The sequence below is a fragment of the Colletotrichum lupini genome, chromosome 4 (genome assembly GCF_023278565.1).
Source record: "Colletotrichum lupini chromosome 4, complete sequence".
Lineage (NCBI taxonomy): Eukaryota > Fungi > Ascomycota > Sordariomycetes > Glomerellales > Glomerellaceae > Colletotrichum > Colletotrichum lupini.
In genome coordinates this window covers 4764127-4780152 of record NC_064677.1, presented here as the reverse complement: position 1 = coordinate 4780152, position 16026 = coordinate 4764127, and the positions used below count along the sequence as shown (strand labels likewise).

At 56.4% G+C, this 16026-nt stretch overlaps 7 protein-coding genes across 7 annotated transcripts; 4 read left to right on the top strand and 3 right to left on the bottom strand.

Moving 5' to 3' along the window:
- Positions 1-255: 255 nt before the first annotated feature.
- CLUP02_08531 (uncharacterized protein) lies at positions 256-557 on the bottom strand (the record flags this gene model as incomplete). Its single annotated transcript, XM_049287520.1, has 2 exons — positions 256-282; positions 327-557. The coding sequence occupies 2 exons, from the start codon at positions 555-557 to the stop codon at positions 256-258; spliced, it is 258 nt and encodes an 85-aa protein (XP_049144663.1).
- A 76-nt stretch (positions 558-633) lies between these two features.
- Positions 634-3071, bottom strand: CLUP02_08530 (uncharacterized protein; the record flags this gene model as incomplete). Its single annotated transcript, XM_049287519.1, has 11 exons — positions 634-747; positions 872-978; positions 1029-1165; positions 1338-1372; positions 1504-1592; positions 1662-1705; positions 1747-2168; positions 2215-2263; positions 2346-2466; positions 2581-2813; positions 2878-3071. The coding sequence occupies 11 exons, from the start codon at positions 3069-3071 to the stop codon at positions 634-636; spliced, it is 1545 nt and encodes a 514-aa protein (XP_049144662.1).
- Positions 3072-3612: 541 nt separating this feature from the next.
- On the top strand, positions 3613-4296 carry CLUP02_08529 (uncharacterized protein; the record flags this gene model as incomplete). The annotated part of the gene is made up of 1 exon (XM_049287518.1): positions 3613-4296. The coding sequence occupies one exon, from the start codon at positions 3613-3615 to the stop codon at positions 4294-4296; it is 684 nt and encodes a 227-aa protein (XP_049144661.1).
- Positions 4297-6622: 2326 nt separating this feature from the next.
- CLUP02_08528 (uncharacterized protein) lies at positions 6623-9497 on the top strand (the record flags this gene model as incomplete). The annotated part of the gene is made up of 3 exons (XM_049287517.1): positions 6623-7697; positions 8614-9303; positions 9358-9497. The coding sequence occupies 3 exons, from the start codon at positions 6623-6625 to the stop codon at positions 9495-9497; spliced, it is 1905 nt and encodes a 634-aa protein (XP_049144660.1).
- A 459-nt stretch (positions 9498-9956) lies between these two features.
- Positions 9957-10400, top strand: CLUP02_08527 (uncharacterized protein; the record flags this gene model as incomplete). Its single annotated transcript, XM_049287516.1, has 1 exon — positions 9957-10400. One exon carries the CDS (start codon positions 9957-9959, stop codon positions 10398-10400), a length of 444 nt encoding a protein of 147 aa, XP_049144659.1.
- Positions 10401-10660: 260 nt separating this feature from the next.
- CLUP02_08526 (uncharacterized protein) lies at positions 10661-12722 on the bottom strand (the record flags this gene model as incomplete). The annotated part of the gene is made up of 3 exons (XM_049287515.1): positions 10661-11560; positions 12071-12456; positions 12581-12722. The coding sequence occupies 3 exons, from the start codon at positions 12720-12722 to the stop codon at positions 10661-10663; spliced, it is 1428 nt and encodes a 475-aa protein (XP_049144658.1).
- A 798-nt stretch (positions 12723-13520) lies between these two features.
- CLUP02_08525 (carboxylesterase) lies at positions 13521-15785 on the top strand (the record flags this gene model as incomplete). Its single annotated transcript, XM_049287514.1, has 3 exons — positions 13521-13576; positions 13776-13941; positions 14040-15785. 3 exons carry the CDS (start codon positions 13521-13523, stop codon positions 15783-15785), a joined length of 1968 nt encoding a protein of 655 aa, XP_049144657.1.
- Positions 15786-16026: the final 241 nt, after the last annotated feature.

Sequence of the window (16026 nt, the reverse complement as noted above, 5' to 3'; positions counted from 1 at the left end):
GACGCACAGAAACATCAATATCAACTCATGACTGTCAGAGCCATGGCGCAGAACAGGCAGCCCTCGGGTGGCTACAAGCAGGAGCCTGATCACGTAAGTCACGCCTTTTCCATTATTCTACAAACCTTTCCGTTTGGTTGTCATGTTACCGAAAGAAGTCGTTCTCCTGTGCTTTCCCCCTTGTCCCCATTTCAATTACTCAAGTTCGTTGGTCGCGCATAAGGGTGTCTGCCTCAGCTTGAACGCTTGCTGGCCCTAGCTGCCGGAAGACTCGTCACTCGGCTACATGCTTGGACGGCGAGTCGTGACAGGCGGTCCCCACGGACCTCGACTGAAGCTCTCAAGCGGGAGTTGCAGAAGAGGTCAAACATGGATAGGGTTTGAGCTACGCGCACAGTTGGCGTCGGCAAGATGAGTTTCCTGGGATTCCCGTGGCTTCCAGAAGATGGCAACGCTGTCGCAAGCTTGACCAGGTCAGGAATCCAAAAAGTCTGTGAGATTGGCAGGGTGGCTCCTGTTTCACCAATGACCGGGGCCGTCGCAAGCTCCATTTGCATGAGTGGGACCTCCCGACCAGTGTACTACGACGCTATTCCCTTTTGCACCACTTTAATTTTATTTTATCTTGAATTTTCATTTTCGCTCGTCGAAGTTGGGGGAGAGGAAAGTTGGAGAGAGGGTGAGGGGACAGGCGTGGGCAGCCAGACCAAACCAGCCGGGGTTGGGCAGGGCAGGGCAGGGTGAGTGCTACCCAACCTGGTTCAAGCTCCGGGAGGCTGGGTGAACATTGGAGACCTTGGGAAAGCTCCCAGAGACACGTTCGTGGTTCTGCCCTCTACGGAGTACGGTCGAGTCTTCGCGCGCCGTTGACCGGGGTCTCACGCGGAGGTGCAGCCTGTTGCCTCTCTGGCGCGCACCCCTTGCGAGCCGCAGCAATCGCGACATTCCTCTTGTTGCTGACTTTTGGATTTGCCTTGTCTGTCTGTATCAGTATGTTTCCTCATGTTGTTCGTCGTCTTCCCTCTCACGCTGAATGGAGGTGGTGGTGACAAGGCGAGACTCGATGGCGCAGGCACCAAGCCAAGAGGTGGCTGGTTCGTTGGAAATGAGGGACACCACGCAGGGCAAAACGGCGGCCAACGGCTTCCCGGGCCTGTCTAGATGCCTAGTGTTGTCTCGAGCACAACGGGTACCGACCTTTCAGCTTTTTAAGCCTTAGTGAGGTTGAGCTACGCCATGGGACGCGCGCGAAAGAAAGCGTGTACTTTGTGCGCCTCCCCCTCGTTACTGTCCCCTTCCTTGGGCCCGTTTTCCCGACTACCTACCGACCCACTCACGTGGACTTTGAAGACGGGAGTGTCACGAGCTCCTTCTTGTCATAATGTACACGTCAGAGCGAGGAGAAAAAGAAAAGAGATTCCACAAGCTAGCCGAAAGAAATCGGCTGAAGGAAGAGCTCATTCTAGGTGATGAGCTCTGTCTGTGGATGTACGGCAACCACACTCGAGTCGAGGTATTCGTAGTGGTGTACTGCTCTGACGGGCCTTTCCCTGGCAAAAGCAAGATGAAGATGAGGTGACGATTGTGGAGATCTGGAGGCGTCCGGGTGGGGTGCACTCATCCTCTATCTCCCTCTCTCTCTCTTTTGCTCTGCGACACACGTTCTTGGTGGGGGCTGCCATCAGCTTTCCCCAATGACGGGTGGCTGAGCAATTGGGAGGGGGGGGATGGGGGGTCGGTGCTGACCTAGCCGATGCATTCATCACTCTGTTCGTTTGCCAGAATGATTCGGAATCGGCTGCTGTTGGAGGGAACATCTGCGCGAGTTCTGAGTTCACTCTCCCCATCGATTGCGCATTGATAGGGGGCGGAAATCGGGAATCTGGTGGATGATTGGCAAGAGAGGCAACGTCTGTCATGGCCGGTTGTTCTTGTTTCGACCCGCGCGCCGGCAAGGAGGAGAAGATGGGCAAAAGGCCTGCAGACCACAGTACAATCGTTTGCCATTGTTCCCACCAGGGGGCAAGGGCGGCGAGGGTGACTTGTGCTGCCGCTAGTTGTGGAGAGTCCAAACCAACGTTGAACGACGAGGGTGAAGACAGCCAGAACGCGTCCCCCATCATCTTCTCTGAGCTGGTTTTGGGGGACGAAACGAACGTATCGATGACCTCGGAGCAGGCTTGTCAGGCGCCTGTTGCAGCGAGTACTGAGTACGGCGCTCCCGCAGTGCTGGGCAAGCAGAGCTCCGGGTTCCTGGTTGTGCCTGGGACGTGGGTGATACATGGGCCAGCGGCAAGGTCTCAAGTGCCAGTGCGAGTGCCATGCCCATATGCCCACCACCTCACTCCATTCTAGATGCCAGCAGCGCATTAGCAGCAGCAGGCATTGGAAGCCGGATCAGGAGGCCAGGAACGGTCAAGCAGCAAACGCGGGGGGAACATGCCAACGACAGCGCGGGAGTGAGTGCTGTGCCAGGGCTCCCACACAAGCCGGGTCTCCGCAGGCACATTTTCCCAGGGCCGTTACAGAGAGTACTTAGTTACCTACTTCTCTTCCCTCGTCTCTCTTTCTCTCACACACAGACTGTCTCCGCCTCATGGGTTCCCACACCGCCTTGCGCCAAACAAGTGCAAGATGTTGCCAGGACCGGGGGTGAGGACAGGGTGAGGAGGGAACCCGGGAATTGAAAGTGGGAAGCCTCTTTTTTGGGGGTCGGTGGCTGGAAAAAAGGTACGACCAGGGGGGCCAGGCAAGCAAAGTTGCAGACGCCATGCTTCTGGAGTCGTGTTTTTCCACAGTTGCGGTCTGTCGCCCTAGTGGATGAGAGACTATGGTCCTCTGAGAAAGAGATGAGAGATGAGTGAAAAATCATCACACAAGAGAGAGAGAGAAAGTACTGCGGTACACACGAGAAGAGAGACTTGAGAGAGAGTGAGAGAGAGAAAGCAAGATTGGGGGCCCGCGGCGGCATCCCGGTAGTATGCTGGTCTGCTGGCTAGCCCCGGATGAGAGATGCCTGATTGGGTAGTTGACCCTGCTCGGCCCTCCAAGCGCGTGCCGCCATTGGCCATTTAATCTACAATGCAAGAGACCCCTGTCACGTTTCTTCCATGCGCTGTCCCACACACCCTATTCAGCACTCGCACGCCCCTCTATCTATTCCCACACCACCTACACCCCACCTGCACCTTTTTATTCCTCTTTTCTTTTTTTTTTCCTTCTTATTCTTTTCCCAGTACGTACCACACCTTCACACACCAACACCAACACCACACACCCAGAGCAAATCCCGCCTGTCTGCCGTACTGCGCACACGCCCCCTTTCCTTCCTCTCCAACACTACCCAGTACCTACCTACCTGACTGCGTAAGGTCATGTACACCTCGCCTTCACCTTGTCTCTGACTCTCTCTCCTCTCTCCCGGCTCTTTTCCACGCACGTTGGAACTTGGAGACAGAGAGAGAGAGAGGAGGCAGTCGCAAAGTAAGGCTCACCATGATACCCTCACGCCCCTACCTTGCCTTTTTTTTCTCTCTCTCACAACGACACCAGCCCCTCTTGTCCCATCTTCACGTCTTCTGCGTCCTTTCCTCATCTTCCTTGCACTCGTCCATGCCCACCACCACCACCGCCAATCCTCCTTCTCCTCCCAACACCCACGCCCTCCCCGGTCGTTATTATCCCCTGTCCGTCCTCCCACGCGCAGCTTCTGCTCTTGCTCTGGGACCTCTCTGCAAGTCGCAGCAAGAAAAGCATCGAGAAGCTCTCTCTCTCTCTCTCTCAGTCTTGCTCTCTCTTGTATGGGACTACTACTTGCGTACGCCCAAACCGAAAAGATTTCACTCATTGGTGCACTTTTATCTCTCTCTTCTTTCTCTCTGCCTACCTCTCTACCTCCCGCCGCCGACGACGCCGCCGCCGTTACTAGTAAACGACTTTGCCTCTTGTCCTTTCCTGCACAAGTTGCCGAGTAGCAAAGACCCGAAGGCGAATTCACACGCGCGCGCACGTACGTTCAAAACCCTGACAATCTTTTATTGCTCTGTTTTGCATTTGCTGTCTATTGCTGCTGCTATTGCCTGCTTTCTTGCTTTATTGTATTCTGCCTCCTGCTTCTTCACCTTACCTCTCACACACTTTCGCACGTCGTTGCTTGGGTGGCGCATATCATTTGTTGAGTATGTTCTGGCTCTGTCTTTCCTTCAACCGCATTCCCTATTACATACACCTACACACATCTCTTCTCTGACGTCGAGATATACACGGATATATCCTCCCGACCCTGGGCCTGGCTAGAGGTGTGTGTACAAGCGCATACTATGGTATGCCCTCGTCGTCTCGCCTCCAATTTGCCCCACGGCTTTGGTAGCGCGCTTACAAGGGCATTGCCGTCGACATCGCCATCTCCGTCGATATCTCGACTTTCGTCGTGCCGTAACCTCGCATCGGGTCCAAGGTCTCGAGGTACCGTGCCATTATATCGCCCCCCTTGTATTACCTTACATTGCACTTTCTCTCTACCCCGAACAAGAAGCCGCACCGGTGCCGTATCAAGCTCCACCGCGTCTGCGCCCCCCCTGACACTCTGCTTTCCTGTATCGTCTGCTTTTGGTCTGGCTCTGGCTATTGCGTTCCCATTTTTGCTTTCACCCCCGGTTGGGCTGCTGCGGGCTGGCTGGCTGATCGTGTGTACGCCTGCCTGTCTGTCTGGTCCTGGATCCTCTATTCTCTCTTCTCTTCACATTGCTGCTGCCTCACAAGTGAGAGCGGGAGCAGCAAGTGCGAGGTGTGAGACGGTAGAGTGAAGAGGATTTCTCTCTTTCTCTCTCTCATACTCACTCTGCGCGAGTGAGAGAGAGGAAAAGAAAACAGCTCTCGTACCAAGACGGACGCCTCCTGTCTCGTCCTCTGCCTCTTCCTTTGCTGCCCATCCCATCCTCCCCGATTCCCAGACATATCACTCCCCATCATAATTACCCACTTTGGATCCTACCCTGCTCCAATGTTCAAATAGCTACCCTGTTCCTCTCTTGTACCCTCACTCGCCCAATCCCCTCGGCTGCCCATATTCCTGCTGCACCCTCGCTCCGATCGCCATCTCTCCTCCGTCCTTCATACTCCCTTGTCATCTCATTGCACCATCCATCGTCTCTTTCTGCCTTCTGGCCTTCCTGTCGCGTCTCCAAACCAAGCTTGGGAAGAACCCGCAGTAGGAACCAGGACCGCAGTCTAAGTCGAAGGAGAAGAACCCTCTCGTTACTCTTTCGAGTACTTCATCTACACTCTACACCACTACTCTTTTTTCACCTACTCGTACCGCTTTTCCGTATACCTCTCCCACTCATCCTCCATCCTTCATCTTTTCGTCTCTCTGCCCCAGTCGCGCAAATCTGCCAGAGCCAGGCCATCGCATTCTCGAAACCACTCGGGTTCCGCTTCCGAGTATCCTCGTCGCAGTACCTGCCCATTCTCACTCTTTACCCGAAGCTCGCTACTTTGCTTGGGTAGTTATTCAGGGGTAAACCAAAAAAATCCGCCCCTCCCATCTTGTTCCCAGATCATCCTTACCCAGCTTGTACACAATTCCACTGGCAGCTCACTCGCACTCTCTGTGGTGTGTATGTTAGTGTATGTGTGTGTGTGTCTATCCCCTGCCCTCGCTTCTCCGATCTGGCGGCGCCGTAGTACGGCGACCTTGCATCTGGTCTGGAGCCCATCCATCCATCCGTCCATCCTGCTGCTTGTCTATTCGTACCTTGCCTGCCTTGCCTTGCTCCTCTTCTTTTCCCCAAAAGAATATCCACATTTTCTTTTATCAGAAAGGGGTCCCGAACTGGGTCTAGCACGCCTCACCCGCGTGATCCTCGTCGACTCCCAGGACTCCCAGGGGCAGCAAGGAACCACTTCTCACCACACGCACCTGCCTGCACCTGGATGCCCCCAGTCCCCTGACAGTGTCAAGGTGCAAAAAATAAAAATACAGACGCGCCGCGCCTTGCCTTGCCTCACTTTGTTTTTTCCTCCTTCTTGCTTGTCACCAGTCAACTTAATACGTCGAAGCGTTTCTTGGACGAGGGACTAATGGGTCTTTTCTCTATGCAGCATCACCCCCACCATCAGCCCCAGGGTCACGCACCTACACAGCAGCAGCAGCAACATCTGCAGCAGCACCAGCAACATCCTCGACCCTCGAGCGTTGTTCATCAACAGCATCATCCCCAGGCCCAGTCGCAGCAGCATCCCTCCTACGCCTCCGCCGGACACCCAATTGCTCCCGCCTACCAGCAGCAGCAGAGCCAGCCCTCCAAAGCCCAGCAGCAGCACTCCCAGGACGGCCTTCCCTACTACGCGCATCCGAGTCCCTACAGCACCCCAGGCGCGACAAGCGGATACACATCCGCTGGTGAGTTTTCCTTCTTTCCTTTGCTATCCTTACCTTGCTCTGCGTGTGTGTATATGTGTCTGCGCCTGCCACAAGAGAGACGCGCGCAAAAGACGCGCCAGACACTGAGAAAAAGACGCGTCTTTTGCTGCCTTTTCTCTTCTCGCGCGACAACTTGCTCTCTCGAGACAGCTTCAAAAGTTCATAACCGTTGACCACTGGATAGCAGACCAATCCGACATGATGGCCGCCGCTCAAATGCCGAGACCACCTTACCCTCCCATGTCCTACCACACACCGCAGTCGAACTCGCCCGCGTCGGTAGCCTCGCCTTCCCAACATGACCAGCACAGAAGCATCTACGGCCAGCCGCCGTCTCAACCTCTCCAGCAGCACATGTACTACCAGACGCCGCAAGCCCACTACCCGTCGATGCAGGCGCAACCCCAACAGTCTCCCTACGCGCAACACCAGGCCCAGACCCACCAGTCCATGTCTTCGCAGCCCAACATGATGATGTCTGCGCAGTCCCAGCAGCAGCAGCAACACATGCCCCAGCACCAGGCGCAACAACACCAGGCTCAGATGACCAACAGCCCCCGCGGCCAGATGAAGACGGAGCCCCAGGTGCCGCTGCAGCTCCAGAAGCCTCAGACGACTCCCATGCAACACCAGCAGCACCCTCAGAACGGCGCTGCTCTCAACACCCCCACAGGATCGACTCCTGGCGGTGTCAATCCCAATGCGGCGCCTGGACCCATTCCCGCCACTACGCCTTTGGTTGTAAGGCAAGACCAGAACGGTGTTCAATGGATCGCGTTTGAGTACTCTCGCGACCGTGTCAAGATGGAGTACACCATCCGCTGCGATGTTGAGTCGGTCAACACGGACGAGCTCTCGGCCGAATTCAAGACGGAGAACTGCGTTTACCCCAGAGCCTGTTGCCCCAAGGACCAATACCGAGGCAACCGCCAAGTATACGAGACCGAGTGCAACACGGTCGGATGGGCTCTTGCTCAGCTGAACCCTCCTCTGCGCGGCAAGAGAGGTCTTATCCAGCGCGCCGTGGACAGCTGGCGCAACAGCAACCAAGACCCCCGGCTCCGAAGCCGAAGAGTGCGCCGAATGGCCAAGATGAACACCCGGAAATCGGTTCAGGGCGGCCCTCACCCTGCTCACATGGGCGGCCCCAGTCCGCCAGGGATGGCTCAAGGTGCTGGTGGCATGGGCCCCGCGGGTGCATCAGCCAAGATGCCTGGAATGAACATGGGTCATATGCCGCACACCAACGCTCCGGGTGGAGGGGATGAAGTCGGTATGTTTCACCAGATGTGATTAAAGAAGCCCTCCGCATCTGCAGCGTTTGCGAGCCCAGTCGTTGTTTGTTGTTGATTGTCGTTGCATCGCACATACACACCACTGCCCGGCACAACCCCCAAAGATCGTTGATTATGTGATACCTTTCCCCCCTTTTCATCATCACCAAGTCTTGTCGGCCGTGATCCTAGAGCGGACACGAGCTTCATCACCACCAAACACATACAAATTTTTTACCTCTGTGCCTTTATTACATTATTACTCTGCTAGTTGGTCAGACGTCTCGGGAATGGGTTCGTTGCACTTTTTTGTCATTTTCCTTGCGCTCCTCCTGTTGTATAGCGCCGGGCTTTTTCGGCCGCATCAAAGCAACTTGCCACCACGATACAGCAAAGCTCGCCGCGGGTCGAGAGGGATTTCCTTTTCTCTACGGCACAGATCTGTACATTACCATAGTTGCGCTGCACGCAGTTGCTGCTGTTGCTGTCGTTAGTCACCTGACCCGAGTTTGTCGGGCAACAAGATGCGATGCCTCTTAGAAGAGACATCGGCAAAAAGTCGCATTGCTTAGCGTTTTTGGCATTCCATCCCCAATCCTTCTGCGTCCCAATAGCATGGCTTTGGATGAAAGAGGGGGCTTTTTTTCTCGTAAAAGAGAAAATCGTCCTGCCTGTCCCAAAGACCTACTCTTATGCCACTCTTGTACCTCGAGGGAAAAAAAAAGCAACAAACCCATCCCGATCCTCCCTTTGTCGTCTTGAGCGTTTCGCGTTGCCGTTGGCTTGTGTTGTCAGGGTTGTCGATCAAACATGTTTACCCCTCCCACACTCCGCTCGTCTGCATACGTCCTCCCGAAACCAGTTTCCAATCTTTCTTCATTGTAACGTTGACTGACATTTGCTGTCTTGAAATAGGCGATGGCGAATACATGGACGAACACCATCACCACCACCAGGCCCCCGCTGGCCAGGCGGGCGGCGACGTCAGACAGTCGCAGGTCTTTTCCGGAAGCTACGGCGGTCACGGAGGCTACCCGGCATCCAGCTCCGGCTCGATGCCGCACATGGGCAGCAGCTCCCATGCCGGCGCCATTTCTGCCCGTCGCCACAGCCGCAGCGACAACGGCGAGCCCGAGGATTTGTTCCCTAACATCCCCGAGGCCAAGAAGCGTAAGTTCATTCTCGTCGAGGACAATGTCCGCGGTTCGCGTCTGCGTGTTAGGGTCACGCTCGACGGTGTCGATACCAAGGAAATTCCCGACTCCTTCCGCAAGGGCGCTTCCGTCTTCCCGCGGTCGTACTTCCCACGCGAGATGCAGAGCCCGCCGCCGTCTGCCACCGGCACCAAGTTCTTCCAGGAGGATGCCGATGAGGAGGACGATGGTGTTGAAGACACCGAGGGCCGTAGCTCCCGCAGGGGCCGTGGAAACAGCAAGTCCATGGTCAAGGTTCCGATTGGCGAGAACACCGAAGGCGAGGTCGCCATTCCCCGCATGAGGAAGAGTGTCCGAGGCAAGGAGGTCCGACTCAACGACCTCGGATACCGCATGGCCTGGCTGCAGAGCAGAGTCTTTGCGGGACGGACAGTCTTCCTCCAGAGAGCTCGTAAGTTTCTCCGTGTTGAGTACGAAACAGAGATCGGGCTGACATGAGTTATAGTGGACTGCTACCGCAACAAGACCCGTACTGCCATTGAATCCATCATGCAGGATGTCAAGACGCTCGTTCCTCACTTTGAGACGCGTGTCGGCAAGCGGAAGTGGAACGAGAGAATGAGAAAGGGAGAGGCTGATGAGTAAACGTCTTTCGATGTTGGACTCGTAAAAAGCATTTACTCATCTACTCGACCTCGCGACTATACGTTTACTATTGTGGGTTTCTCACTACGCACATAACCGCATTCTTTTTTTCGCCATGGACCCCAACATTCAGCATCATCAAAGCGAAAGTCACCATGCCCGCCCGTCAAAACGTTTCCAGTGCCTTTCAATCTCGTTTTCGCGCATTGTTAATACCGACGTCTCACGACCACACACACATCGCACATCGCACACCGCACACAGCTACACGCAACAAAAAAAGGGTGCCCATTTTGTATCATAACGTGCCCGACACTACGACAAGTTTATAAAAGAGAGGCTAGGACCAGGAAATGACGTAAAAAGTAACACCCTACTTGCAAAAGAGGGTAGATGGATTTCCTAGGTTGACGACTTGACGATGACAAAAAACAAAACTTTTCTTCTTCTCTACGATGGATGACCGATTTCCTTTTACTTTTCCTGAAGGGGTGGGAGGACGCTGTTTTGGTCAGAAAAAGAAGCATCTTGTCACGCAAAAAATTTCCGTTCCTTGACACAGCGAAGAGTATACGGGCTTTGCTAAGACGCCTTGGACCCCTACGACAAGACATGAGGAGGCTTTCTACTCTTTTTTTTTTCTTCTCACGAGGCATTAGTCTGTTGATTTTTGTCAGTCTGTTGATCATTCCTGAGTATGAAAGGCGGATGGAGTGGAATGGAGTCTGCGACGCTTTTTCGACTGCCTCTCTCCTACTTCTCGGTACATTTTTTTTTTCTCTTCCCAAGGTAGAAGGGGGTTTCGCTTACCGCTTTCTTCCTTTTCCACGGTTCGATTTTTTCCTCGTCTTGTTTGTTCTTTTCCCGATTCTGAGAGGCGTCGGAGAGCGTACTTGCTGGTAAGGATATGCTTGTTTCCCGGCGGGCATTTTTGGGAAGTGCGGATGGCACAAAGTCGGATGATGAGGAATTTTCTTCGTGGATGGTGTGTTTTCATTTGGACTGTTTTTTATCTCGGAGGGCAATGGGAATGAAAGGGACTTATAGAATTTTGGTAGTTAAGAATCACTTCTTTCGGTTTACCGTCTCTCTACTGTCTACTGTGAATGATGTTGGTATGAGATGTCAAATTGTCTGTTGAGTACTCTCTCATCTTTCTACGTCTACGCATCCTTGACCCCCTCGTCCTCTTTCCCCAAAGCCTCGTCCCTAGGCGGCGCCCTCTCCCCCCTCTGAAAAACAAACAACGCCTCGTCTTTCCCCGCGAAACTCGGCAGCGGGATCTGCACGACCCTCACCCACTCGGGCTGTTCTCTCTCCATGTACTCCGCCATCGTCATCCCCCGGAAGCCGGTATACCCGTTCCCGTTCTGCGTGCCCACGACGGCGATGGTGTCGCCCTCGTAGGCCTCCACCAGCCCGCGCGTGAAGCTCCCCTCCGCGCCGCCCGCCACGGAGCCGCCCACGACGGGGTAGACCAGCAGCATCACCATGTCCCTCCCCCCCGCGCGGGACTCGAGGAACGAGACGCCGTCGGAGGGGATGGTGTCGGCGACCCAGTTCGTGCGCCACGCCGACTGGAGGTTGTCGACGGGGTGGACTGTGAGGCCGTAGAGGCGGAGCATGTGCGTCCAGTAGCCGTTTCCGGAACCGATGTCCGCTATGGGCCGGGGGCCGGCGAGGAGGCGGAGGACGGAGAGGGCTTCGTGGGAGGGCGTGGCGCAGCCGAAGTGGTGCATTTGGATCGGGAGGGCGTGGTGGGATCGGAGGGGGAGGTTGGGGAGGGGGCCGAGGTATTGGAGGGAGAGGGCGGACCAGGACCAGAAGTCGAGGGAGGGGTTTGGGGGGAGGGACGCGGTTGGGTTTTTGCACTTGGGGATGGCGTTGAGGTGCGGGAGGGACGGGTGGATGTAGCGGTGGGCGAGGAGGTGGGAGGCGGAGAGGGCGCGGAGGGAGGACTTTTTGGCGTTTGCGAGGTGGGATTTTAGGGCTTGCGGGGTCGAGGTTTTTGGGGAGAAGATTTGGATGTAGGATTGGATGTCTGCTTGGGGTGGGGGGTCGAGCTGGTGATGTTAGTCTTTTGATGTTCTGTGTGAGGTGGGAGGAGAGGGTTGGTGATGGCTGATGGTGAGGGGGGGGGTGGGTGGTGGAGGCTCATGGAGACTGGTGATAAGGAGAAGGGAGGGGTTGAGAGAGACTATTGGGGAGTGAGGGTTAAGATGAATGTAAGAAGGAGTGATGGCCGAGCATTTGGTGACATAAAGATGTTGGGAGTTAGAGGAGAGAGACCTGTCGGAGACGTGATAAGGGGGGGGGGGGGGGGGGGGGGGGGGGAGGAGGGGGGGGGAGGCAAGAGGGGGGGGGAGGCGTGAGGGGGGTGGGGGGGGGGGGGTTGGGGGGGGGGGGGGGGGGGGGGGGGGGGGGGGGGGGGGGGGGGGGGGGGGGGGGGGGGGGGGGGGTGTGTACGAGAAGACCGAGCTGACACCAGAGGAGGCTGATATCCCGAAGTAGGGAAAGTAAGGGAACACGCAGAGCATCAAAGACAATCGACAACAGAGACCGCTCAAACATACCGGCTTCCCCTCCTCGTCGCGATACCACGCGTGCAACCCGTTGACGCCGCCCATGCTGACGACGCGCTGGACCTCGGCGAGGCGGACGGCCGTCATGGCGTGGTAGACGTAGGTGTCGCGCTCGGGGAGGTTGAAGGTGACGACGGCGGCGGCGTGGAGGTCGTTCTTGGCCAGGTGGTCGAGGGCGCGCTGGCGGCGGGTCGGGTCGCTTGCGTATTCTTCGGGGGTGAAGGGCGGGTTGGAGCCGACGCAGTAGGTGAAGGTGCCGTTTGGCTTGGGGGTTTTTGGGGGCATTTTGGCGGAACCGCGTTCGGACGGCGGGCGGATGGGTAGGCGTGGACGTCTGGGAGTGGTTGATGAACGAGGTGAGAGCGTGAGGGTTTGTCCTGTGATTGTTGTGAGTGAGGGGTTCAGAGGTGAGGAATGAGAGATTTACAGAGGCTCGGGATTTGAGATTTGTAATACAGTCGAGATCGGTCTGAGGCCTGGAAATTCAAGGGTCTACCGGACGTTGAAGATTAGGATTTTCCGTTGTGACTGGGTCGGAGTGGGAGGACGTTGAATGGTGGCCGGAAGGATTCGAGATTCGGACCCCCTTGTCGTCAGCACTGGTGCCGAGTTTTCGGGGCCGTGGTCTCGGAGCGGACGGCATGACGTCGTTGGTTTTTTGGTTCGGTGAGTGCCTGGGTCCCGCTTTTCTCGGTGTATAGGGGACGGTGTCAATGCGTTGATTTGACGCTCAACGGCACAGTACGGAGTTTATGGATGGGGGAGTTAGCCGACCCGACGAGCCGACCAAGTTTGGTTTCTTCCATTACGATTTTCTATTTTCCTTAGTCTACATTCTAGAAGAGTAAGACTAATACCCAGTGATCAATTTACTATGAACAGTTGTTGAAATAGAAGTTGCCCATTAACCCCAAGTCAGCAACTGTCCCTTTTGGTCGCCAACTAGAGCCAATCTGTCGGGACGTCGGGGGCCAAATTTGACTGCCGGATTCTCCACGACGAGGAGGCGGAGAAACGCGGAGAAATGCTGCGGCTCTGGTCTGGCTATGCATACCCTAGGTAGATACCTTAGTCGAGTACTTGCTCAAGGTCTTAATAGACTTGACTCGAGGAGTCAAGCTAGCACTGACAAGACTACTCATCAGAATCGATTTTGCTGAACTTTAGCCTAGTGAATCGAGCCACCAGCGGAGTGTTCCCTCAATGTAGAATTACACAGCATCACAACGCGACTTCTGCATGTTCGGCATGTGGAAATGGGCGACTCGGAACTCGAATGTTAAACAAAGCCAAACACCGTCCCGGCATCGCAACCCGTTCGTCTGGTATCCATGGTCCCCTCGGGAGTTGACCGCACCCAACATCCTGAACCGTTCCTCACGAGTCTTGTCAAAACTTCTCTAATTCTCCCCCACACCACCCAACCCCAAATCCCTCCACAATGCTCCCCAAGTGCCAGGGTAGGGCCGATTCTTGCGGAGCGTTTGCGTCTGCGGGGTAGGCCAACCCAGCCCATTGGATCGGACCTGTCATGCCATGTTACTCTGTACCCATCAACGACAAATAAGCTACTGATTTTTTTTCCTCTTGACCTTACCGACCACGGGCCTTGGCATTCACAACTTCAATACCACGGTAAACGACCGCTTCGGACTTCGTCTTTCTCTTAACAAAGTGACGTAGTCCACTACACTAGCCTGGAGCCATTCCCTGCCACCCCCGGCCGGCATTGGTCTCGTGGCATGACGCCGGGATCATCATCCTCGAGGGGTCTAGCCATGGTGGACTTCATCTCGCAGCATGGAGAACAACCCAGAGGTCCAATGTCCGACCTTCTCCCGGTCCCGCAGTCCATGGCTCAAGTACATAATGGCCGAGAGCTGCCCTGCTCCTCGGTGACCTGACGGGACGACAGCTGCAGCGTATGCTCGTCAAGACATCGTCGGCCACCACAGCTTAGCCCCCGGACGACGACAACATGACCCGACTCAACCTGCTCGCCACCCTCTCCACGGCCTGCGCCACGGTGTCCGCACTGGTACCGAGACAGGCCGTCCCGGCAAACACCACCACCGGCACCGTCCCCACCGTCGACCTCAAGAACGGCTCCTACTATGGCGTCTACAACGAGCCCCACGACCAAGACTTCTTCCTCGGCATGCCGTACGCCCAACCCCCCGTCGACAACCTCCGCTTCCGCGTCCCGCAACCCCTGAACTCCTCCTGGGACGGCACGCGCAACGCGACGGAGTACTCCCCGCTCTGCTTCGGCTACGGAAGCGACACCTGGGTCCTCGGCAACCACGTATCAGAAGACTGTCTGACCATCAACGTCGTCCGGCCTCACGGCGTCGCCGCGGACGCAAAGCTCCCTGTCGCGGTCTGGATCCACGGAGGCGGCCTCACCAACGGCGGCAGCGCCGACCCGCGCTACAACCTCTCCTTCATCGTCGAGCAGGGAGTCCGCATGGGCTCCCCCTTTGTCGCCGCTAGCATCAACTACCGCCTCCATGCCTGGGGCTTTTTGTGGAGCGACGAGATCAAGGCCGAGGGCGCGGGCAACCTCGGCTTCCGCGACCAGCGCCTGGCGTTGCACTGGGTCCGTGAGAATATCGCCGCGTTCGGGGGCGACCCGACGCACGTTACCTTGTGGAGCGAGAGCGCCGGCTCCCGCAGCGTGGCGTCGCAGATGCTGGCCTACGGGGGGCGGGACGAAGGGCTCTATCGCGCCGCGATCCTGCAGAGCGGCACCGGTCTCGGGACCGACTTTGGCGAGTTGGAGGCGTCTTCGTCTGCGGCCACGTGGCAGGATTACTACGACACCATCGTCAATAAGACAAACTGCTCCGCAGCGTCCGATACGCTCTCCTGCCTTCGTGGCGTCCCGGCCTGGACCTTGAGCGACGTGCTCAACACCACGGCCACGAACCCGGCCTTCACGGGCGTCGTCGACGGCGAGTTCCTCGAGGCGCCGCGTCACGAGCTCGTCAACGAGGGCAAGTTCACGCGCGTGCCGCTGCTGATCGGCGCCAACTCGGACGAGGGCACGCAGTTTGGCGTCAAGGGCGTCAACACCACGGCGCAATGGCAGGCCTACCTCCGCTCCGGCGGGGCGGGTAATCTCACGATCGAGGTGCTCTCGGCGCTGTACCCGGATATCCCGCGCCTCGGCACGCCGGCGACGCTGCAGGGCCGACCGAGCGGCGCGCAGGCGAATTTCGGCGCCATGTGGAAGCGCGTGAATGCGTTTGCGGGCGATCGCGCGCAGCATGGTCCCCGGCGGTTCTTTGCGCGCAACTGGGCTGGACCGAGGGGGAATCAGAGCGTGTACTCGTATAATTTCAACGTGCTCGTCAACGGTATGACGCCCGCGGAGGGCGTGAACCACTTCCAGGAGGTTGCGTTTGTGTTTAACAACACGGACGGGTTGGGGTACGAGACGGCGGTGGCGGTGAATCCGTTCGAGGGGAAGCCCGAGACGTTCAAGGCGCTGGCGGAGATTATGTCGCGGATGTGGGTTGGGTTTATCGCCAAGGGGGATCCGAATGCGAATGCTGGGGCGACGGGCGTGAAGTGGCCGCGGTATGATGTTGAGAACCCTGAGATTATGGGATTCGATGTCAACGTTACCGACTTGGTTCATGTTCAGCCGGATACGTACCGCGCTGAGGCGGTTGAGTATTTGATTCGGAAGCTTTGGTCGTAAGGTCGTGGGGTTGATGATGTGGAAGCAAAGACGGGCATCTTCAATCAAAATAGATAATACATGATCACACCAAATTCTCACGGTATGGACAACACCCGAGCTCACTAAACGATACTGGATTTCACTATGACCTATCTCACTAAGCGTACTCAAGGCCGAATAGACTGCGCCAGCTGGAAAGCTGGTAAACAAACATCCGGATACACCCTAAGTTTCCTCATTAACCTAGGCTTCATTACAC